Source organism: Alosa pseudoharengus, unplaced genomic scaffold (assembly GCF_046254945.1).
Source record: "Alosa pseudoharengus isolate Yale_2024_CS ecotype anadromous, Long Island Sound unplaced genomic scaffold, YU_APseudo_1.1 YU_APseudo_1.1_scf_18, whole genome shotgun sequence".
Lineage (NCBI taxonomy): Eukaryota > Metazoa > Chordata > Actinopteri > Clupeiformes > Clupeidae > Alosa > Alosa pseudoharengus.
In genome coordinates, this window is record NW_027468650.1 from 30,890,312 (window position 1) to 30,916,766 (window position 26,455).

At 42.2% G+C, this 26,455-nt stretch overlaps 1 protein-coding gene across 1 annotated transcript; it reads right to left on the reverse strand.

Moving 5' to 3' along the window:
• Positions 1 to 452: 452 nt before the first annotated feature.
• On the reverse strand, positions 453 to 25,655 carry cpa6 (carboxypeptidase A6). The gene is made up of 11 exons (XM_076290910.1): positions 25,323 to 25,655; positions 18,427 to 18,502; positions 13,181 to 13,305; positions 11,881 to 11,995; positions 9,501 to 9,602; positions 9,093 to 9,197; positions 7,742 to 7,852; positions 7,216 to 7,306; positions 5,014 to 5,216; positions 3,261 to 3,345; positions 453 to 2,747 (listed from the first exon to the last, which is right to left on the reverse strand). The coding sequence occupies exons 1-11, from the start codon at positions 25,436 to 25,438 to the stop codon at positions 2,557 to 2,559; spliced, it is 1,320 nt and encodes a 439-aa protein (XP_076147025.1). The 5' UTR covers positions 25,439 to 25,655; the 3' UTR covers positions 453 to 2,556.
• Positions 25,656 to 26,455: the final 800 nt, after the last annotated feature.

Below are 26,455 nucleotides of genomic sequence, written 5' to 3' on the forward strand. Positions count from 1 at the left end.
TTAATTCCAGTCAACCAGACTTGACTGCTGCAATGCTACGCCTTGCAATTTTTAATCAATTTAGTTCATGCATATACTATCACTTTACCGTTTTTCTAATTATGCACAACACCACTATTTTTTTCTGATGGTGTTTACATTTAGACTGTTCAAATTTATATGAATAATGAATTGAACACAGAGAAGATTTTTCTCTAAAAACACTATTCTAGAAATGATCAATCATGCCTGTTTAGAAATGCTATTCGGATACAAAAACTCATTAAGCTAGTGCCTTGATACAGTAACAGTGCTGTGACTTGTGGCTCAATGTGTTCTGCATTTTTTTTTTTATATTTAATTATCCATTTGACCGATGCTGTGACTTACTGCTGTGCAGTGTAAATGGAACTCCTGATCCTGTATTTATTTTGAGCTCTATTAATTGAGCAGATTAATTACAATCAATAGGCTCAAACACAACATATATATTTAATCATCTCTGAACACATCATTGGTGCTTTCATGAATAATCTAGCAATCATGCAAATTGTCAAATGCACTGTTGGAGATGACATACATTTTGCATCAATAATCAAGCAACAGGTTAGTGAGAGTGTTGTCTGAATGAAAAAAAAGTTATTCACATTTGTTGCGAAGGGAGAAAAATATGCATTAAAGTGAAAGAAACAAGAGCTGGCTGAGGACTGATTAGGTGTTGAGCTGTGTGAAGATGCAGACTGTGAGAAGAGAGACGGGCCAGTGAAAATTGTATTATTTAAACCAGATCTTTTAAAATTCAAAGGACCAAAATTCAAGGCCAATCTTTCATTTCTTTGAAACCAACCGAGAAGTCTAGAAAAAATAAGATTTCATTATTAAACGAAGTGTGAGTGTGTACAGAAAAGTGCTTGATCACATATTCATAACGCATTCTCCCTGTCTCTAAACCACAAGGGCCCAATTGTTCATATGAATTGTGATGACAACCAACCTCCAGTTTGAAAAAAATTATGTTAAAAGACACTGTGTGGTTGTAGACACAAGAATGTTAACTAAATACTGAACTCATAACGCCACATGTATAAAACAATAAAATACATTTATTACAAAATAGTTTTGAGGAGACACGTTGACATATTCTTGTTACGAGTGAGTACTCACTGAGAGCAGCCTTCTCAAGTGAAGTAAACACTGCTGTTTCACAGACAAAACAGGTGTCTCTTGATTTCAAAACATTGTCTACAACAAAGTCTTTATGTGGCATTTACAATGACTGCATACATTTCATGTGAGATAAATCTTTTCTAGAATCCTTGCTTTTTACCCCAGTCAGTTGGTACACCCAGGCTTCTTTTCATGCAGTTCCAACAGTTGCTGATTGTTCCTAGCATCTGTTATCTGTCAAGCTCAAATAAACTCAAAACAATACATGTAGTGTTGGCAAAAGGGATGCATAAATAGACCCACTTTCTGTCACGAATGTACAGGTCTCAAACATATACTGTGATTGTATTTAAGGCTAAAGCCTAATCATTAGGATCGCTAATATGGCATTGCTAGCGTGATATGGCAATTGTCAAAGAAACACAGTGAGTGTGCATGTAATTGTGTACAATACTAATGTAATTTCTAGACTATGTGAGAAACATTCAGCTGTCCCTGAAAAAATTCCTTGGCGTTTTACAAAAATATAGGTAAGTATATTATTTACACACCACAAATTGCTTAGCTTTATGTTGTTGTTTGCAGCATTTAAAAAATTCAAGACAATCCAAAGAGATAAAAGTGCTCTGTAAACCAGAATAATCTCAATGTGCTGACACCATCATTGTCAGTAAGTTGTGACCTCAAGTGCTTGTGATCACCCTATACTAACAAGCGTTATTTGGCATATTATAGATTATCAAAAAAGGTTAAACCCCTTTTAACCTTTTACTTTAAGTACAAAAAGGGTTCTCTGAATCTCTGAATTTGCATATAAATGAAAATAAACAACCCAACTGATTATGTAAGGTAGAACATTTTAGAACAGTTCCTCTAGTCACTTTATGTGGAAAAAAAAAAGATTTACAGCACCCCAGTCTTGCTCATTTTCATAGCCTGAGGTTGAGATCGCTAGATTGGCAGTACATGAAAGTTGCTGTTGAAGATGACCTGTGGGTAATTACACTAAAAAGACCCTTTGGCTACCACTCCCCCGTTGCCATGGTAATGAGCACAGGATGGGTGTACTGCCAATCTTGTACTGGTTAGGCATCTTTTAGCTGACACTGCATTGAATATCTATCAGCCAATGACCACCAGTTGAGCACCATACCAATCACATTCACAGTTTGACTATCCTTAGGTGGCTGAGAGCAAAGGAGCCCAGGCGTGTGAAGAACAGGCAGGCTGTGAGGAGGGCTACCCCCAGGTTACAGTGTGAAGGTAAGGGGAGGGGGGGTGGTGTAAGAAAAACCTAGACAGTACAAGACAGTTAAAAAGTGTAAATACCACCTCATACACAAACACACATCAGTTACTTTTGTCACCTTTGAGAGTGTCATAGTCTGTAATTCACTGTAAATCTGGTCCTCAGACAGCACACTTCTTCAGTAGCCCCGAGGCGATGGCCTTCACGGCCCTCATGGTCTCAGTGCACGTGGGGTTGATCTGTGCCTCGGGCAGGAGGAAGCCAAAGTAGCCTGTGTCGCGCAGCTCGAACGCAAAGGCATATTGGATCCCGTTCTTGTAGGCCCAATCCATGGAGCTCCCAGAACTCACATCTGTGTGGACAAACGTCAAAGGTCTCAAAATCTGGCTACTATTATATACTATTATATGGTTTGACATATCTATCTATCTATCTATCTATCTATCTATCTATCTATCTATCCATCTATCTACATGGGTGCTGGTTTAAAAATAAGCCTTGAGTATGCTGATGTGGTATGTATAACATCATGGGTGCTCATCAGTTTTAGTGTGGTAGAAAAAATATATAAATCATGACTTATATAATCCCAAGCTTTATATAACTTCCTTGTTTTTGGTGTTCCAACACTATTCGATGGTTACAACTATAAATGAGCATAAATTGTAGCTCAGCACAAAACAGCATGCGAATTCCTAGCAAAGTTCATGACTTCCTTTTCAGTGGTCTAGTTCTATTCTCTGGTTGTGACAAATTGAAATGTGGCAATGACTCACCACTTTTGTTGAGAAAAGTCCAAAGCTGTGAAAAATCTCAGATAGAAGTGTTTAACGCACCAACCTCTACACACATGCCAGAGACTTACACAAAGTAGTTGAGGCAGGTCCGTATCGGTATCGAACTCCATAGGCAGAATACAACGCCGTTACTGCGTTATGAGCGGCAGATTCCTAATTAAAAACAACATAAAGGAACATAATAAGCATGATGTGCCATTTATCATTTAAATTGTTTCTAAAGTTATCCATTCTGTCAAGAGTGATATTTATAATGAGTTTAGTTTGTCTGGTTTAGTGCTTGTCTGATTTTCAATGATTGAATACAGTTAAAGGTGCTCTAAGCGATACTCGGTAACGTCACTTCTGTTGACATTCAAACAAAACAGAGAGCTAGCTTGCTACTTCCTCCCTCTCCCTCCCTAATTGTACATGAATTCGGGGAACAGAACTCGAAGGACACTCAAACATGACTCAATTCCATTTTCATCCATGCTACTCTATTCTCTCAACTCATGGATTAAAGATTAAAGGTGCAGTCAGCGATTGTACACAATTTCAAGCCCATAACATTTTTCACATTCAGCAAACATCTCACAATCCACTAGCTGCCCATTCTGTGAGTCCACTGTAAAACAAAAATGGTCTCTGTAGGCAGCCCTGTATGGAGTTTCTCTGGGAATACTGAAGGGAGGGGTGAGCTACCTCTCTAGTGTGTTTTGTTTGGTCCTTGGTTAAAATATAATGTACTTTGTTTTGGACAAAAGCGTCTGCTAATCAATTTAAATATAAACATAAATAAGTGTGACATCCTGTGCAATTGCTGACTGCACCTTTAAAGGGACCCTATGCAGTTTTGGCAATTTCTTAGCTGTTTTCTCGCTTTTTGCTCTTAGTTTTCCCTACAGAGCTCCCCCTACAACTTCAGAGTTTATACTTTACGACACTCTTTGCTCGGTCAGTCTGCCGTTTCCTCTTTCTCTGTTCCACCAACAACAATTTGCTTGCTTTCTGCTTTTTTCACCGGCTCTGCCATGACAAATGTCTGAGAAACTCCATCGCTACCTTGTTCTAGCCAGTGCCTGGCGTGTATGTGTATAGTGGTGTGAAGCAATTTGTTACATTGCGAGACCGCAAGACTTTCTGACTGAGGCCGGCAGCTCACTGGACCAAGGCTGGTTTTTCCACTCACAGATGCTAGGGGGAAGTGAGATGGCCACCATATCAACCCGGAAAAAGTCATATTACCATTCCAATGACTCTGAAGCTGTTAAGTAAAAAAAAAAAACAGCATAGTTCTCCTTTAAGGAAGTTCTATTAATAGCCCTGAATATGTTAAGTCTTTGGGTGAGAGGAGTGATAAAAAGACTGTTCTGTCCTCTTCTGTTATGTTGAACTTCTATAAGAAGAGTAGCTAAGAGCTCTGGACCCTGTAGAAAACACTGCTATGGACCCTTGGAGACAATATTAGTCTGTGCCCTGCAAGAGCTAGGGCTGTGTGAAAACAACAGAGATGTTTGGAGTGTACACACCAGAAAAATAGCCAGAGGACTGTGAAGAACAGTTTGCTAAATGACCAAAACTCTATTGGATTAGAATAACAGACTGAAGCTTTAATTTAGCTTCCCCCTCTCTTTGTGCTCCCTGACAATATGTGAAGCCTGATGCCTTGTAGTCTCCTCTCACTCCATTAGCAACAGCACTAAATAAAAACACTATCCTGCAGCAACACCAGGATCATAGCAGGACAAGGGAGCAGAAGTATTGACCTGTTGACTGAAAGCATCTCCTAATTGCAACAACAAATACATTCACAGCCACACGAGACAGCGGGGGACGCACCACACAGTTGAAGTTGGGGATCATGGTGTATTTGTAGGAGTAGGGGTAGAGCAGCATCTGGGCGTAGGCATGGATGGAGATGTAGGCTTTGACTTGCTTCCTGTGCTTGCGCAGGAACTTGGCCACGGCCTTCACCTCCGGCTCTGACTCGGGGCTCGGCCCGCAGTACGTCTCATCACAGGGGTGGGAGGAGGCTCCTTCCTCTGATGGGAGACAAGCACATGAGGTCAGGTTCTAGGTTATGAAGAACTCAAAGGGCGGTGGTTAAAATTGCGGGCAAAGTGCAAAGTCTTTCAACAAGCAAAGTTCTCGCGCAGGAACTATTGCTATTTTGTGGCATATGGGAGTATTGAGCTGACTCATCAATATTTGGTGTTAAATTAGAGAATTGATTTTGCCTAGTTATTCAATTAGCTTTAGTTAGACATAAGACTTTGCACCTTGTCCATCATTCAAATTTAGGCCCAAGGTATCACTATTGAGATCTAGAAAGTAGCCAACATGTGTCTAGATGTTCTTGTGCTAGATTGCAGAGGATGCATTAATCTAGGTTCTAGATTCCAAGTATTCACATATGCTCGTGTTCTAGATCACAGAGAGTGCATGGGCAAATATCCCTCCCCTTCAACCCTCTCTGACATGGGTTCTTGATTAAAGAGTCAACACAAGTTCAGGTTCTAGATCACACACAGCAAAGTATTCATTCTTGGCACCCTACTCTACAACCTGGCAGTTATGGAATGCGGCAGTCACAGAGATTCCACATTAAATGTCAGTGGGACATTTGTTGCCTATGCTTGTTTATCTTTTTTTTTAAAAAGGATTAAGGTCAATTGAGCGGAGTGGTTGGATGTGGTTACTTGGGCAACCAAAATTTCAGAATTCATTTAAATGTCTATCTAAAGTCTATCTACTATATTTAAGCCATAGTCAAAGTCCATCTTTGTGAAACTGGCCATAAACTACAGGCCGACAGATTTCTGTATGTAGCCTTTATATACGTCTCTCGAAAACAAAACAGTATGATTATCTGATGTGATGTTGTAATAAACAGCACAATGCATATTAGCTTGTGATGAACATTATGCTCTATCCACACTAAAAAGGCTGAAATTAGAAACAGTTAATGAATATTCATACTTCAGAATCTAGAGGGAAATGAAGTCCAATTAAGATAGAGAATATCCCATACTAATTATGACCTAACCTAACTACAGGACAATGTAAATTATGTCAAGGATGAATATTGAAACTTCATCAATTATGTTTGCATTGAATTCTTGTCCTCTTTTTAAGAGACAATGTGCCTGGCAGTGGTGAATAGTAGACATTCCTGGACTCATATTCCTTAATCTGTGACAAGGACAATTTATTAATTGCTTGAAGATTCCCATGATCCTTTGGGAACAGCCAAGAGGGAGTTGGGAAGCCATGAATATGACAATAAGGTGTGTGGATAAGAGTTTCAAAACTAGAAAACAATCCAAGGATATAAGCAATGTCATATGCCTCCTTTCCATATCCCCCATAAATATTAATTTGCTCTTCGTTTTTGGATACCAATTACCACAAGCAAAGCTGGCTTCCTTTTTGCATGATGACTTAGCAGACAGCAGAGCAGCAAAGACCTTGCCCCCCCCATCCCCCTGCACCACCACCACCACCACCTTCACCCCTCCACCAAATATCACATCAAAAGGAGGAATCATCATCGCACAAACGTTTAATCTGCAGCTTACGCTAATTACAGTATGGACTGTGCGCACGCGCACCCACACACACACCCACACATACACACACACACACACACACACACACACACACACACAGAGAGAGCACCAGTAATGGCATCTGAGAGCAACGGTAGAGGAAACGGGAACTTGTGAGTCACAGACACAGAGCTTTGTGAGCTGATTTGATTTTTAAAGAGCAAAATGGAGATGGGAAACAGCCCTGAGTTCATGGAAGGCGCTGAATATTTCATTTTATTTATGCATTTGTTTTACTCCTCTGTGATGCTTGTCACACACACACACACACACACACACACACACAGACACACACACACAAACAATGTGCAAGATGATGAGTCAGAATTGATACGGGTGCTCCCAGATAAACAAACCATTTGTTATGAGGCAGATAGGACAGGCAGGAGGAGAATCTGAGGCAAATGTCACAATCTGAAGCTACTGAGCCTACCACACCACTTCACTTTCCAGTTCCGGTTGGCATCCACGCCACGGCAATGATACTTGTGATTTTTGGAGCGTGTTTTCCTCCAGAATCGATCCTGTAAATTAAATAAAGTCAGAGAATCACTTACATTTGATTATATACAATAACATGTACATCATACATGAGCCTAGACACTTCACTTATTACATTCTCAACAGATCCATCAGCTCCATCCCCATTCACTGTACAACATGGCATCTGACAAACATAATCAAGATCTGAATCCTTGAATTATACACATACTGTTAAATAAAGTTGGACAAGGCCTTACAGACAATAACCTACACGACATCTATACAATACTCTATGTGAGCCAAAGTGCAAGGTAGCCTCCAAGGAGTATTTCACGGTTTTGTTATACTTTATCATCCTTATTCACCACATGGTATAAGAGGATCATTTAAGAACAGTATATGCAGCCATGATTTGCTTGAGCTATAGCCACTGTTCTTAGTACACTGAGGAAACATAGCAAGCTGTGGTCACTCACGGTTGTCCAGCTGTAGTGGTAACCATCTACATTGAGCACGGGCATGATGTAGAAGGCAAGCTGATTCATCAGACGTCGCATGCCCGAGTCATGCTGATATGAGTTCAGCGCCTGGTTAAAATAGTAATAGTACATGGAGTCAGGACTGACCAAAGGAGACTGAAGAAAACACAACAGAAACACACAGTGAAATACAAAGATGCTACAAACGGATGAATATCAAACCAAACAATCTATACCAAATTATTTGTTATAGATACATTATTGATGTGCACGATCATGTATAAAATGCTACAACTTAGTATAATTATTTTTCAAAGATACCCATTTGTTAAGGAACCATAACAAATGACAATCTCTAAGAAATACTTTTGTTCATTGTTGGTGGTCATAACCACTTTCAGCGTTCCATGATTCAGCACAATGATCTGTCAAAGGCAGGCTGTTCATTCAGGCACTAAATGGTTCAGGATGACACAGCACAAATGGACCGCTGCTAGTATATGGTTTTCTGTGCGAGTCTCCATGCTCCAGCGCATTCATCATAAACAAGAGTGCTAGGGAAGCCCCACGAGTCCCCGCTTGGCAGCTTGTTACCAGTCGCTCCAGGGCATTAAGAAGTTCCCCCACACCTGCAAGGGTGAGTTTGTGTGTGTCCGCATTCATATCTGCAGAAGATGAATTAAGCCCTGAGTTATGCAATGCAGGAGAAGGGGATTGGTTCGGAGCGATCTGGCTGCCGGGGGTGAGGCTAGACATGTAATCAGGATCAAGTCAAGGTTAATCTCTCCACTGAAAAGTGTCTGTGCTCTGCCCCACTGTGGTACATTGGAGGTACTGAAACCGAAGAGACGTGTATTCCTTCCTGTACCGTTTCAGCACTGCTGGTACTGTGTACACTAGCACTAACATGAAGCTCCCGCATCAGCAGGCAAGCTACACTGCCTTACCCAGGCAAGCTCGAGATGTTATGGGTGTGCAGTTTAAGCGTTTTGACATTTCAGGTGGATTGGGCCTGATGGAATCGCATGTGATATTTGTCTTGTGTTGCTTTCCACTTCAGGTTCCACGGGTGGCTAGCCTCAGGGGGAGAGCCATAGTGACTGCCCTTGCAAGCAAGCACACGTGCACACACACACACACACAAACACACGCACCACACAAACACACATACACACACACACACACACACAGACAAGCACACACGCACACTTACACACACATTCGGTCTGACAGTAGTTCTTGTCTGTATAGGGTAGAGGGGTCACGCTGACTGTGAGGGCAGCAGTGCTTGTCTGGATGGGGTGGAGGGGTCAAGCTGACACTGGGGGCACAGAGAGGACACACTCACCTCTCTGACAAACCACTGGCAGAACGCTGGTCCGATCCACTCCCGAGCGTGGACCCCACAATCAATCCACACCGCCTTCCTGTACGGCCGCCCTCTCTTTCCCAACTGACGAGACACAGAATGCGGGTCAGAAACAGGTCAGAAACAGAGGTCAAGTGCAAAGTCCATCTGTAAGGTTGCTGGTCATCAGATTGGCCTATTTCAGACATTTTTCTTATGATTGACAGTGTCTTGGGGGTTACATTTTCTTCTTTCTAGAACTCTGATATAGGGATTAGTATTTGATTGGGGGGTGGAGTGGGGTGGTTTCTGAACTTGCATCTCAAACATCTGATCTATCTGGACACACTGAACTGGCTCTACTTAATGAACTACAAATCCCAGCATGCATCTACCCTCACCTCCTACCTGAAGCACATAGAGCGGCCGACCCTCATAGGATCTGCCTACTGAAAACATGTCCAGCAGGTGTGAGTGGGTCCTGTTCATCTCAAACATCCAGCTCTGGATCTGGGGGAGGGAAGAAGAAAATCAAACAATCAAATAAACAAACAAACAAACACAAAACTAATATCAACATCTGAGTCAGCGATAGCGGGAGGAGGCAATGAGATCATGACACCATAGTGTACAGTGCCAGAGGTGCGTTTAAATTCAATAAACAGACGGAAAAATGTGGAAGACATAAACGTTAAGCCTTAGTTCAGCAAGTGTTCAGTAGGGTGTTTGTTTGCTGAGTCCACACACCAGAATCTGCTCCTTTTTTAATGGTAGGCTATATCACCACCATCAGCATGTCATGTCTGATGAAGGGCTAGGGGCCCTAAACATTACACGTGGAGATATAGCCTACCATTAAAAAACGCTAAGGAGCAGATTCTGGTGTGCGGACTAAACGTTCTTTTACATGCATCTTTCCTGTCCAGCACCCAGTACTCATCGTTTTGGATGTGCGTGCTGTACCTTTGAACTCTCATGTTTGTTTGCTGAGAACTACATCTTCCACTTGTGTGTGTTATAACAAGCAAAAAAAAAATCAGAATGTTAGCAAATGTCTGCCTTTGTTTGCTATTTGAACGTCCCATATCTGGCCTAGAGGTCTGGCCCATACAATTGGATTTCCAGAAATGGCAGTCCTATACTGAATGAATGACCAAAGCAGACTCTTGGGGCTCTCTTTCCCTTTTAGTCCATTGTAGTAGGGACAGTGGTCACCAATTCATTCTGTAGAAAAATAATGAGCAATCGTTATATAATGGAATTAATTTGGATTGGAGGACTGGATAAGAGGGCCGCTGTTGAACACAGCCACAAAGAAGAGCTGAGATGTGAAGTCTGTCATTTAGTGGAGCGAAGACATGGCCCATTAATTTCAGCTGTCAGAAATTCGATTTTTAGTCCCCAAACATGAAAAAGAGTTACTATTTCATCCCTTCAGTGTACTTTCACAGCTACTAAATTACCCCTCCAAAGAAACGCACAGATGCCTGGTTTCCATGAGACGGACTACTAGCTGCATCTGTGTGCTTAGAGCGCTGAATGTGTGTTATAGCCATTATGGATTTGAATCTGTTTTTATCATATGAAACGTCCAAAATTAAGTTTCGATTTACTTTCAAAAGCCATCCTATGCTTGCTGTGAAGTCTGGGCCAAGAGAATAAAAGCTGTAAGGTGCATTGTATGAGGCGCAGGATGGTAGAGCGATGCTTTACACTTTGATCCGTGCCCTTGGCCACTCATCGACACATCCATCATGACTTTGAGAATGACAGGACTGGGCAGGGAGGTTGAGTGTCCCAGCTTGCATGCATTAGACTCTGGCACCCCAGCACCAGTGCAAAAGAGAACTTGATTTTCACAGACGAGCGAGTTTTAAAAGAGACTCCAAAGTAGACCTGAAACCTGTTGTTTGGTTGAAAACGGGACCCGCAGGATTTAGAGAGGCTGAACGCTACATGTCTCCTGTCCCGGGGGCGGTGAGCGGCTAGTGGTGGTGGTGGTGGTGGGGGGGGGGGGGGGAGAGACAGCGCCTGGAGGCACGTTTAGGCCATGACGGTCAGAGCAGAGGAATGAGAAAGAGAGAGAGGGGGGGGGGTGCATGGCTTTTTGAAGCTGCCCTGCGACTCGTAAATGATTGGGCACGCCGCAATCCTATGTGAGTGTGACCGGTCCGCTCAGGGCTACTACTCAGCTGCCTCTGATGCGCCATCAGAGCCCTCTCCGTCACAGGCCACTTCACACACACCATCAGAGCCCTCTCCGTCACAGGCCACTTCACACACACCATCAGAGGTAGAGAGGAGCCGAAACAGGTGGCGCTTATCCCCCAGGACAGAGCAGCTCCCAGGGCACATCCAAAGCACAGACCTGGCCTGTATCTGGGCCAGATCAGCTACTACTACTTCATATTGGGAGTGCTCTTATTATGATATATTTAAGCAGGTAATAATCCTTTCCATTTCACCTACTTCTTAAATAAATGCATATTAATACAAATCATTTATCCTAACCCCAAACCTAATTCTAACCTTCATCTCAAGTGCATCATGTAATTAGCTACTTAGGGCAGTTATTATAAACCAGACCCCTGTGTCAGATCACCATAATGAGTCAAGAACACTAAGCATCTGTGCTCAACATGGGTTAATGGCAAGTGGGAATAGATTTAGATGGCGTTTGAGAGTAAAATTGTGGATCGCCGCTCTCTGAAGAAGTCTTCAAAGACAACGGCAGTGGATGTGGCTGTATGAGAGTGCATGTGTCTCCATGGGGCTCGGGACAACCTACCTCTTCTAGAGAGTGATAGACCTCGTAATCGTACTGCAACACCGAGCGGCGCTTTCTTGCGGACCGATATCCCGTCTGCTTTTCGATTTCCTTTTGAAGGTTGGGGATAAGCACCCTGCAAAGCACATTTGAGGGTCGAGTTGAAAGCAGATGTTTGGTCTCGACAGCAGACAGTTTATCACAGTGTATCACACACAGCACATTAAAAGCAGCCAGCCAGTGATGTTGCTTTAATGTGGGGGAGTTTGGGTGATGCATTGGTGAGAGTGCATGGGGATCATCGGTCTTATTTTCAGGACTCCGGCCTTTTCAAAAGGCTGTTCCAGCTTCAAAAGAAGAACATTGAAATGAGCACTATTCCTCGAGGAGGCCTTTGTCATGTTTTATTCTCAGGCAACTATAAAGAGATGGTGAGTTATGGTTTCTGTCAGAGATAATCAATATCACATATCTCAGTGTAATGGCTTGATGGACAGACGTTTGATGATCCCCATGGCGGATTTGATGTGGTCTATGTTAGTGTTATCTGTGAGGAATGTTGGAAATATAAAATTACAAAACTATGCAGGAAGGGGAGGGAAAGTATGTTCTCATTCAGGAGAATTCCACGGCCTATTCTCATTAAAAACATCCTCCAAAATCAGAGCAAAGTCACCTATTCCGCAGACCACCAAGGATAAGCAAGTCACAACATTCACAGATTGTACTTCCTCTTGTATGCCGTCACACAGCTCGTATTTCAAAGCCTTTAGTTAGCGGCTAGGCTGAAACCCATCAGCGTGTCAGGTTTGTTTAGATACCTGTAGTCTAGGAGCCAAATCAAAGGAGAGGGAAAGGGAGGGAGGAGAAGAGAGACAGGCAAAATATCCCAAGGGTCTCTCTCACTCTCTCTCTCTCTCTCTGTGTGTGTGATAAAGAAGGAGATGAAAGCTGTTTTGGAGGGAAGAGGCGATAGGGTAGGGGTGGGGTTGATGGTGGTGTGTATCAGTGTGAAGGTAAGAACTGGTGAGGAGCTAGCATTGACACTAGGCCTACTGCAAATCAAATTGTACATGTGAAGCGCAATCCAGCACAAGAAAATAAAGAACAAGAAGATAACTAGAGGAGAGATTAAGAGGATAACCAGAAGAAGAAGAAAATCAAGAACCAAGAGCAAAAAATACCACCCACACCACAACCAACAACAGCAACAACAACAATGATAACAACACTGGCAGCAAAATTTCCTGTGGGGTAATAAAGGAGTAAGACCATTGGCTTGCAGGAGAGGTGTATGATGGGATACAGGAGGACTCTTTACTTATGCTGGATGTGCTTCTGCTGGAGATGAAGGTGCAGACCTTGAGTGAGCGTTCGACCCACGTGGACGTCCACTGGACTGCCCTCCTGAATCAGGGAGGCACTATTGGGCTGCCACAGGTCTACCTGCAAGAGCAACACACACACACACACACACACACACACACACACACACACACACACACACACACACACAGAGAGAGTCAGTTCTCTGAAAAGTTCTCAGACCCTGACCTAAAGCACGTCCAGAAGGCATTCCAGTTTGAAAGGCCGTTTATAGGTCTCCGCTTAGTGCCTGTGACATTTTCATGAGGACATGCTAAATCAAAACTACTAGCCTAAACCTGGTCTCCACTTAACCATTTTATATCACGTAACAGCAACCACTTCTCAAAAATGTTCATTCTCAACCACATGTATTAAATTGTATTAAACAGTACATCATTTTTATAAAATAGAAAATCAGATCAATGTTATGTTTCTCTTTGAACAAAAAAAAGGTTCATTCAACCCATGAACCCATCCCATCAGTACATCTATTTTAAAAGAGTAAGCAATCTGTCTGTCAAGATCTTTTTCAAATTAAACCTTCTAATTCATGTGTCAAAGACATCTTAGGATGTAAAAACCATGTAAAAAGAGGAGCTTTTGACTTTGAACCTTATTTCATATTAGCTTCGGGCTTCAATGGGTCGGCATAGGATATAATGGGATTGGACCGACTCTACACCTGGGGGCAAGATCAATATTTTCCGACAGCTTAGAGCAACCGTCGGTCCCTGGCTCTGTGGGAATCCTGCTTGTTTGGACCTGCGGGGCTGTGGGGGTGCAGCAGGCAGCCTTAGCACTAGCGCCGCTAACGACCCACAAAACCCACACTAGATTCACAGCGCAGACAGCGAAGGCCTTTGGCGCTCCCACATCACACAAGCCCCAGAGTTTAACCTCCAGTCTGGAGCTCAAGCCTGCTCTTTCAGAGCCTGCCAAGAGATTGTGCTGTTGTTGGTTTTGGTCGCATTAACTAGGCCATCAGGCAAGAGAATAAAGGATTGAACTGCGGTGTTAGTGAAGCACTGCTCGTATCAGCAGTTATTGATGACACTACATTTGACACTGATTTCCCGCACACTCAAAACTGAAAACAGTAATACAAATGCAACAGAGGCCATTCAACTCCATTTACTCATTGCTTATTGTTTTTAGCTAATTAGTTGTGATTCAGATAAATGTTACTGACTCTTGACTTCCAGTCTTGCTTGCAGGGTCCAGAATTGTTTTCACTTCCATTCATTTTGCACCACACACTGTTTCTGCTACATACTAGTACATAGCCCCATAGTTAGTAACCATATGCAAGCATGCTCCCAAGACGCATTGATGAAGAATGGGAAGTATTTGAACTGAACCTATTTTCTCAGCATTAGACCAGCTGAAATGTGGAAAGAATATACTGGTAGTGGTCATATTTAAATTAGCGGTTACTAACTAATACTGTAACAGATACTACAATGAGCATCAAACCCAAGACCTTACTGTTGGTGAAACATGCACACACACGCACACGCATGCACACACACATTAATATGCTGTGCATGAACAGGTACACCAGAAACACACACACACACACACACACAGCCGTAATTTTGATGATTAGACACAGGCAAGCAATAATAACTCACAGGACAGTGCACTGAAAGCCTGTGTACATGGCACACTATGTCCTGAGCACATCAAAGCAGTGTGTAATGTAGACTAGGCAACATGGTGCTGAGTACGACACTGTGCAAACTCCTTTCCCCAGCCACATCACACAAGCCTGCCACCAATGTGGCAGTGTTCCACAGCACACAGGCATGGGTCTGACTGCCAAGTCCTCTCTCTCTCTCTCTCTCTCTATCTGGGTAAAACATCTGTCTGCCTTTTCCATATGTACATTAAACAGTGTATTATGAAGCTCTTTTTCAGTTTTGTTTGTTTCGCATTGAAGGCTGTTCTTAGTCAGGCCAGGCTGACTTCAGTGTGCAGAGTGTGTGGTTATGACATGAAGGAGGTGAGAAAACATCTGGGGGAATGGATTTGATCATTTTCAAAGATGGAAGTTATCAGTGTGTGTGTGTGTGTGTGCATGTGCATGCGTGCATGTGAAGGTGTTAGGTGATTTTGCATATCACATGTATCAATGTATGCGTGTGTGTACTCTGGTATGTGCGTCCATGCATGTGTGTGCGTCAGTGAGTCCTCTTTATGAGCCCAAGTTCAGGTCCAGCTGGATTTCATTCTGGCCTGTAGGAGCAATACTGCTGACCGGCCCCTATGCTTCTTAATGAACTGCTTTAATGGCTTGCAGAGGGCTGGTGCACGTGGAGCTATGGATTGTATATGACCCTCAGTAGAAATCAGCTTCACAGCTGGGTGCTCCATAGAGTTGGCCTTATCTCAGCTAACATTACAATGACGAGTTGCACTGTTAAGTGTGTGGTTCTCAGACCAAATGCTCAGTCCAGAGGGATGTGTAAGGGTGTGTGTTGGATTCTGCTCTTGGTGTGGGTAATCAAACTAAACAAATACACACTTTAGCTGTTTGTTGGTGAATGTCAATTTTTTTTTTATTACGGACAACTCAGATGTGAAAAAAATGAAAGCTACGCTTCAACCCATTATGAATACGAGTTTAATACTAATGGTCTTGATGACCACATTAGGTTTTTATACCTGTTTGGATACAGTAGGGTCAGTCAAAGGATGTGGACAACTGATGGTCTGTCAGACCAAGTCAGATGTCGTTACCTCTTGGTTGTTTAGCTCAACAGTGCACCTGCCTTTTCCATTTCAGTTAACAAGGAGTGAGGTTTCTTGTGTGGTCAGGCTCACATTGGGACAAAATCACAATGTGAGCTGTGCCCTCTACCTAAACTCTATCTCTTTTTTTAACAAACACTCTTAAATTCTTGAAACCTGTCATATTTATGTTCTGCTCACATGTGACAGGATATTTACAAAGGCACTGAGTGATCAGGCTTTTAGAAGACCCCCCCACCCCACCCCTCATTTCTAAACATGAGAACTGCTCCATGCTCTTTCCTTACAATCACTTTGGAGAGTTGTGGACAGACATAAAAAAGAAGCCCAATAAAATGTCAGTGGTCTTTTCACGATTGGTGATGTAACAGTCTAGGAAAACATAGCTGGCATTCCGGAACAGTCCGTGTCACCCGATGGGCGATGAGCGTAATGGGGGCCGCGAGGGCACACCACGCCTGTGCAAATGAACACAGGGAGCGGCAGCTGTCCAAACAGAGTCCAGTGTGTCTCCTCGGGGGGACAGAGGGCGAGGGCCACAGACGAGATTTTTAGCTTTGACTTCTCACACTTTCCCAACCTGACCCTGAAAGTAACTGTGGCCGGCCATTATGCCCTCAGCAGGCAGACGTGTGGAGAAGAAACACGGTGTTCTTCACACAGTCGTATAGTATACACAGGAATGTGATAGAGACCTGTGGTGATTCTCTTTTCTTTTTTTTTGTTGTCATTGTTGGTTTTTGTACCAATGCATTTATACTACAGGGCTGTGGTTAGAGTCCAGTGGCTAAGGCATATTACAGCAGCATGGTTGGGAAATCATAACACAGTCAGAGAGAGAATGTCATTAGCGCATTTGCAATGAGAGAATGGCTTCCAGAACTTTTCCTTCCTCAGAGTCTACTTATCCATATCAACCACAATGGAAGGGGATGTGGTTGGGGAGCATGGGGAAGCTGAGGCTTCAGTAGTCCTTCATAACAGCGTCATCTTTTTATTTCTATTGGTGATGTACTGGGAAGTTGGTTAAGAACTTTCAGTGTGATAAACTGAATGAAGCCTGTATACCAAAGATTGTAGAGCGGAGCTCTGTTCTAGAATCTTTGCTGTATACAGTCAACTTGAGCATGTGTCCATGATGTCTAGTATGGACATGCTGATCACAAGACTGGAATGTAGTCTTATGGCTAACCCGTCTCCCATGGTCCAGGTCATAGTTTAGTTTATTTGTTTAGTAACACGGCCATATTATGCACAACTCAGCCGTTGAGCCAGAGTTACTAATTTGCATCTGTGGTCCCAGGGTCCCACACAGTCCCAAAGGAGCTGTTGTATTATGACAGGCAAATTAAACAAATATTTTAGAATATGTTTACAATGTTAGCTACAGGCAGCCTCATATGTCACTGTAATCTTCTGAGATGCACCATGCAGACCTTCTGCCAACATTTAGTCAACACCAGAATCTTTTGGTTGGGGACTGTTTGCTGGGTGTTTCCTGGGAACAGGAGAGCTAATACAACGCTAAAGACCCTGTGGAAAAATGTACTAAAACCTCATAAGGAAAAACTTAATACACATCCTCTGAATACAGGTTTCATTTAAAGTGAACACAGTTGTTCTTGCAATATTACTATGTTAATAAAAAATAAGATCAGACATCTTGATTAAGATAGATTCAAGCATTATTAAAATGATGAAATGAAGAAATTAATCTATTTTATTCAATACTATCAGTACGATGATATAATGCATAACCCGTCTATTGGATTCATACAAATATAAAATCCACTACACCATTATATTGCTCAAGCTCTTAATATATTTTAATACTAATAATACTCATGAAATGTTTTGGTTCTAATGTGGGAACTCGAAATCGGGGCACGATGGAGCAACAGTTATATCACTGCCTGGCAATTGGTTGTCCCAGGTTAAATTCCTGAACCCGCCATTATGAATCCATTGCTTTGGATAAAAGCGTCCACTAAATACCAGTAGGCCTACACTTTAACTTTAACTCTGCTCTGAGCAAGATCTCATTCATGGTAGTGCTACAAAAAGACACTTAATACTAAGCCATATGGTGCTCTGTAGATATTAAAATATGTAGATGACCGAAAAAGAATCCCTCTGTGATGGAAAAAAGGGAGGGCCGAAAGTGTGCATTAAATATATAGCCAAGAAGATGTTCTTCAAAGAAACATGCATTCTGCTGAAACACACAACCATGTCATTGTTCAAATAGAAGTTAACGCTTGGCTGAAAAGAGCACATAATAACTATATCCTAATCACATGTAACATGAACCAGATGGACACCTTTTATAACTGACACAACTACAGTATTTTCTGGAGGCCTGTTGCTGTTACTGAAAGGCATTGAAGTAGACATAGCATGAATATGCTGCAGCAATTCATAATGTCTGTGATATTGGATTGAACTTACGGTCATGTTCTGAAAGAGTTTCTGCAGTAGCTCAACATCTTTGAGGCTGTCTGGTGTGATTCTGAAGACCTGGTCACTGTAAAAGAAAACAGGAGTTGGAAATTCACAACATAACATAGTGTTAAATTCATTCATTCTCTCCACAGAGTCATGGTTTATATACCCTACATGTTCATGGTTATTGTTATTATTCTGTTAAATTCTATTTAGCCTATTACTAATATTGTTCTTTTTTTAATGTTTATGGATTTCATTGTAAGTGACTTTGGACAAAATAATTCTAAACATAAACATCTATTTATACTGTGTAACAGTAGAGTTCAAGAAGTGAACGTTGGCAACAGAACATATCTCTATGGATACTCGGGCTATTCTCCTCAGAGATTCTTTTCAAGAGATTCTTTTCCAAACATCTAAGAGCTTTAACCATTTCAACAGGAAGATCTTGGCTATGTTCTCAGTACGCATACGTATAAATAACTTCATACTCATGGTAAGAAGACGTGGTCACATAAACAGGTCAGTGAATGGGGTGGAGGCTACAAACTGCAGCGATTTAAGTCCCAGGCTAGTGCCCTTCTGTAGATTTGTTGTCCAAATAAGACGTTTCACCTGCGGGGAGGACACAGGACTTGTGGTGTTGGGAAAATCTTTTGTTAGGACAGGGACACTGGTGAGAAGGCCAGCAATGGACAGAAGCACTGTTACAGTAATGACCGACATCCTAATCCTGTAGTAGAAGTAGGTCTAATTTCAACTAGCCATAGTGCACACTAAAGCCATGGTTTTGCCAAAGAGGATTCATACTGGTTAAGTATCAGTCTTTCTTCCATAGTCCATAGTCAGTTTGTCTATGAAGTATTTCTTTAGTGAATAAATGCAAATATTTAGAGCCAAAAACATTTGCCAGTGGACATATAGGAAGTTAAATAATCCAGTTGTCTGGGTGCAAGTGGAATTTTACAGGGGCCCTTAAACTGAATCACAGAGTTAGACTGCTATGAGTCAGTCCATTTGTGTCTTGCTACCTTGAGAGACCAGACATGGGAGCATTTCACAGCTAGAACAGAGGGGACACATTTAAATATATTCAGATGAGAAAGTCAAATCTGTTACATTATTTAAAGGAATAACTGCCATTTTTACTCTCATTAGTTCACTCACACTAACTACACTAATTTGTCCAATATAATGAATGCTTCTCAGAATTAATACACTTCCAAAACACTTCCTCATGCATTTACCCTCATTTCAATGTAATCTTTCCACACACCTGTGAGACTGATGACAAATTCGCTTTGAGTCAAACCATAAAACTAGACACTCTTTTAAAAGCGCCCTCACCTCAAGAGTGTGGGTGAAACATATCCCTTGGGAACTCATATCCCATGTGAACACACCAGACTGACACGACACCACCTGCTTTTGTGTCCCAAGTGGCATCTGTGTCATCCTGATATCTCACCGAGGCAAACAGAGAGAACACTGGAGCTGGCATACTGGACCACACCTCTTCTGACTTCATTGTGAGCTCGGTGATGTATGTGGTGTTGTGTGGCAAGGTGGGCACTAGCTGCTATAACCATCTGGGTGTGGTACTATTGCATTCACCCCCATGCTGTATTGATACTGTATCTACTGCCAGACAGACAGACAGACAGACAAAGAAATCTACTCTTATTATGAACCGCAAGATGAAAGCCAAGCCAGGCATAAGTAGGGGATTTGAGGGACACTTGACTGACAATCATCATCTTAGATGACAAAAAGAGAAGACAGAAAAAGAAAGAGGCCCTGCCACAATTCAACCAGTGTTGAAAAGAAAATGACAGATAATTACATAAAATTGAGTATTGCCCTCTTCTGAGCCCAGGTTTGAACTGCGCCTGAATCTATCGAGAATTGTGCCATGACATGGTTATTGTTGCTGACTTAAATTATCATTTTTGAGCCACTACCACAACCAAGATCATAGTCGTGCATGTTGAATAAACAGAATTCCATTCCATTCCAAGTATCCACCTACACAAACAAATATGATTGAGTATTACAAAAAGAGCCGTTTGAAGTTAAATATCCTTCGTCTTGATGGTAATGTTGTTCATGCTGTAATCTTGACACTTAAATATCATGCTAATCTGACTGACTGAATGATTGATCATCTACTGAGCAGACCATCATGACATCAAATATACAATAAATAATAATAGGTTATATATAAATAAAAATATATAAATAATAATAACAATATAGAAATAATAGGTTTACGGTCATGTTGTGTTTGAGCCGTTAATTTGTTAACTGTACACAAGTGTAACATGCATTACACGGTATCAAGATGGATAAAAGTCAAGTGCTAAACAGTATGTAGATTTTTGAGTCAGTTAAGTTTAGAAATAATTCAGCCATGCCATCATCATATTTCTGAGCATTGCATCTGCTCTTTTCAAAGGCCAAGAAATATAAGTTATCTGTCTGACATACAATGTGGATGCAATATGCAAACTTGGCCTGTCCTGTCATTCTTCAAGCACGCCTCTCAAGCATGTGCAGTGCATGCTTAATTTCAATCGGGGTTGCAGACAGGACTGTAGACTGAATTGATATGGATGCCAAGATCAGAGAGACATTGATGTCTCTTCAGATCTTCATATCTAAGCAGCTATCAATTTCTTCTCCTTCCAAACAATAAGTATGAGAATGTGGGATGTGTAACATGCCGGAAGCTCTATCCTTTCCACATTCAGCCATCAATCCACTAAAGACATGTTGCTTTGTTTACATTTGTGACATCCATATTATAAAATCATAAAATATTCATAACCAAAATATATTTTCCATGATGACTGCAAATGTCAAAGCATTGCCTGACTACTCAGTTTACAGAGCCACAGCCTCAAAAATACTGTTGATGAGATATTTATGTTTCTGTTTTTGCACACCAACAGTCTGTTGTGTGTCTGCCAGACCATATAAGCTCCTGTAACATTATTAACAAAAACATACTTCTCCCTGTCATTAAGGTCACACATACATCTGTGAGTGCCACTTCTGTGTGTAACAAACACATATTTATATTTCAGCCTTCAGATGTTCTCCCCTAAGGCTTTGTGGTTTGCGTGTTTCAGTGTAAGTTTGATTAAAATTACACACTGCGTCATCTCTAAAGGGCAGAGTAAAAGATTGAAATGCCTAGGAGAGCTTAATAGTGCCAGATGTAGCATCTCTGATTTACTGCTAAAAATAGTTACCTACTAAACTCAGAGACATAGACCTTTGAGATTATATATTGGTTTGTTATACAAATTGTATCCAACTCACACATTCCATCATTATTTGTGAGGAAGACACACGTAAACAATTATTGACATCTATGACAGACTGACTAAAGTAGGGTGTTTGCACGCACACACACACACACACACACACACACACACACACACACACACACAGTCTCTAGTCTAGTGAGTGGCACACAGTGTCTCGTGTCTACTGTCACCATCCATAACCGTCCTGGAGAGTATCCAGGGACAGTCTTGCACCGGCGGCCTCACACTTGCCTATTCATTCCCCCTGCGGAGACAAAGACTGGCATTCAGCATCTATATGAGAGGTGTGTGGGACGCCACCAAGGCCTTCGGCTGCGCATTACGTGGCATTCAGATGATTCCTCTGCATGAGGAGGTCTGCTGATTGTGCAACCTTCTTCAAAGACGCTCACTTTTTTTTTTTACAACACCCCAGAATGGAAGAAGTGTTCTGACTTCGCACATGTGTGAACACACACACACACACACACACACACACACACACACACACACACACACACACACACACACACACACACACACACACACACACACACACACGTTCCAGGAAATGAAATCACCAGCAGCGAGTATCAAAAATGTGTAAGGAGAGGACAAGGAATCTGTGTCGGAACGTCTGTGAATGAATTGGCTTTGAACTTGGATAAATTGGCTAGACAACTTTTGAATGAATTTGCTCACACACCATGCAACATAACACGATACACTTCTTAATTGTGTGATAAAAACAGCTGTGTACCAATTCATAAGAAACTTCAAAGCGCTGCAATCATTGTGAAGTGATAAAGATGTTATTTTTTGGGTCCTTTTTTCCTCCCTCTGTCTCCCTTGGCAACTGTCTTCATTGCTCAACATCCTATTATAGTAACTGGGCTATGATGATTATGTTCAAAGTTTAAAGCTTTACTACGTTTTGGGACTTCCGAATCGACGATTGCTGTTATTGCCTTTTATTTATGGGCCTGGCTTGATGGCCTGGTCCATCTCATCTGTTAACACCTCAGTGAGAATTACAGGGAAACTCATCTGTCATTAGGGGCCCGTGTCCCCCCCCCCCTCTCCTCTCACCTCTCCTCTAACTGAAGGCCTTGACACGGAGCCGCATGAAGGCAGAAGTCCCCACTCATAAAACCACCAGAGCCCACACAAGGGGAGCAGATCTACGGGAGAGAGAACAGAGATTGTGGCGACTGCCGCCGCTCAAACTCAGTTTGTTAGTGAGGGCCCCTTCATGGGTACCTACACTTGGACATATGGGCACCAGTCCTACATGGGCACCAGACCTACATGGGAGTACTGGCCACCACTCATGGGGTTTAGTCAGGCACTTCCTTTTTGTCCCCCCTCTACCACATTCTTTTTCTAGCACGATTTTCTTTCCACTACCCTTCAACTACTTAAAACTTCTGCACACTCTTCCTCTGGTTGTAGTATTTATTATTGATGTATTATTGCACAGCTCTTCTGAATGCTGCAGAAAGTTCCATTAAAATGAATGGACCTTCTCAACGTTACAAGGTCCGATATTTCCACATAATTCATGTTATTCTTCATTTTTGCATGTGGCTGTGGATAAAAGCATCTGCCAAATGAATAAATGCAAATGTTCTCAAGATGAGTGCCTTGATCTGCAATCATGACACGCCACTCTTCCGAAGGAATGTGCTACAGGCTGCTGACCGGGACCATAAAACTCAACTCGCACCCAGACAACTGGCTGAAACATATTGTTCGCTGCATGCAATTTACCTTCCTGTATGCATATGTCTACTGGCAAATGAAGACACTCACAGACAGCAGTTAAAGCTGACAAATGTACCACCGCAACAGTGTAATAGCCTGAGGGGTGAGTCTCTATCACATTACTGAGAGGTCTCAAACCCATTCTGCCATGATGAGCTAGAGCTGTATAGATATTCATAAGTGTTATTTGAAGGTGGAGTCAAAGATATGTCTAAAATGAGTGGGGCTTTTGGCATTCACCACTAATAGGTAGTTGTTTCTCCAGTGAGGCACTGTTTTGCTTGTCACAGATAAATGGAGCCCAATTATCAGGCAAATCACTCCATCATTCCTGCAGCATCAGCCTCCCAGTGGGCCTCTGAGTTTCCTAGTCATAACAGGGACTCTCACACATATGGAGTGCTGCTCATGGTGCGTACACACACACACACACACACACACACACTCTCTCATTCTTCCTTGCTTTCTTTCTGTCATTCTCCCTCTTTCCCTTTTTCCTTCTCCCCCTCCCTCTATCCGTCTCCCATGTTCCCCTTCCCCATCTCAGTGTCCCTGTGCTGTCATTTAAGCACACCACACAGCTCTCACACTGACAAACATTTCACTCGTCCCCTGATGACTAAAAACACATCTTTTTTGGGGGGGATTTACTGTTGCATATTATCTTGCAGAGTGACATATGAAAGAACTGGCCTCAAAACAGATACAAGCATACCAAGAGAGTAGAAATGCCCCCCCCCCACTTGTGTAATGACTAACAAATATCCCATTATTGCCATAAGGAAAGAGGAAACTACAAAGATGTATTTTTCTCTCTCTTTTGAAAACAGTTTCCTGCAACGTTGCTCTGTGGGAGTAGTCTGTTAAGTGGTGCTACTGCTACTCTCATAACAAACGTAAGATGTGGGAGCCACGAGCCATCCCTGAAGTGTGAGGTGGCACAGCTTTCCATTTTCTCACGCCTGCTTCAAGCCTGCCTGAAGGAGAACCACATGAAACACCTTTGTTCGAGGTGAAAAGCACCCAAAAGCACACCTTGAGTAAATTACAAAAAAAAAAAATCCTTTTGTCAGACCCCTCTGCATTCCTCAACTGTCCTAGGACAGAATGTTTAATTCCAAGAGACTACAAGAACATACTATGGCTTCCTTTATTCAGTCTAACCATCTCTGTGAATACAAAGAAACCTTAGTGAATGTAACTACACTCTTAATGAACAAATGATCTACCTATAATGGTATAAACCCCACTGTGGCTACTCCAAAGCTGCCAGTAAATGCCAGTGAAGTGGCCTGAAGTATGAATAAAGTACACACTGTATGCCGCACTGTACGCCTGAGAGAGGGGGTGTGCCTGTGGTCCTGCAACATGATTTGCAGCTCCCATTTGGTTGTTAGTGCAGTTGAAGTTTGTGATGTTCATTTTTCTTTAAAGACACACACAGCTGATGTCTGTTACGATTTACGATTAGAAAGGAACAAGGTGGTACAAATGACACAAAATTATAGGCCTGTAGGCTACATAAAGTATTTTCTGTTGTTTTTTTCATCCAGATTAAACATTTAAATTCTGAGACACAAAATATATATTTTTTTTATCTACCAAAGATCACTCGCATACAAGTGAAAGTGTCCTGATATCACAAGAAGACGTAGGAAGCGCAACATATGGAGCAGAAAAAATATTCTCTTCTCTGCGCAAATATTTACAAACCGACGGGAACACCAGCTTACTAGGTCACGGATACGAATGCATTCCCTGCAGACGGTACCTTTCAAATAGCATGCTCAAGCATGGGATGAATGAGAGAAGAGAAAAACTTACCCAGCGTAGCGATTGTTGTAAAGGTAGGCATCCACGGGACATCCCACATTGCTGTAAATTATAACACAGCCCAGCAAAACTGCGGTGCGAAGCGAGTGTCTCAAACTCATTCCCATACTCAATGAAATTACAAAATGGGATCACGCTGCTGTGAAAAGTTCGCATGAGTTCTGTATCGGCATTAAGGGGTCAAATATGGTACCAGATTACGCTTTATGAAACACCCTTGAGGATCCTTGGCGTCCGCTGTCCCGTTGCGTTTCTCCGAGGCTCTAGTGGCATTGGGATGTCCTGAGGTAGAGGTGCGAACTAAAACCGACTGGCGAGGGCACTTATCACCTCAAACCCCAAATGGGAATGGTAGCATCCCGGCTTTTAAAATGTTGAGATTGACGTCACGTGACACAATGTCAGAGGATATGGCCAACATCCCACCACCACCATCCACCCACCCACCCAAATGAGTCGGTAGGAAACCCAGCTGGTTGATCTCAGGGCATTTTAAGCCAATTTATCACGGTAGCCTGCTTATCTAATCGCTTTGCCTAACTTTGTGTTTGAGTTAGTGACTTGATGCTTAGTAGCTTATCTTATCTGAAATAGCTATTGTAGCTAAAGACTTTTAGATTTTTCTTGGTTGAAGATATTTTACTACTTTTTAAAAAAGTAATTACCTTTAGAATGTCTTCAAACCTTTCATAAATAGGCTACATGTAGCCTATGCTTAATAACAACAACCATAGACTAGGCCTATATCAATAAATTAATAACATGTCAGAATCCAGAGAACATATCTGCAGACACCCAAATCTATCCAGGAAAAATCATGCTCTCGTGTTTTCATTAGGCTGGCTGTGTTCTAAAACTTCACACAATACATTTCCTTCCCACTCCTCACTTCCAGCAGTATCACCATCTATTTCACACAGTCTTGTAAATCATCAAGGACAATTGGTGCAATAAACAACAAAAAACTCTTCAGTGAAGTGAAACACTCGTGTCTTACAGGGGAGTTTCCAAGCGTGCAAGCTGCTTCAAACCATTTGCTTGTCTCCATCCACCCTCAGTACAGTCCCCCCACCCTTCTTGCGTGCTTCTGTTTGATCCTGTAGGTATTGGGCCAGTGCGCGGAG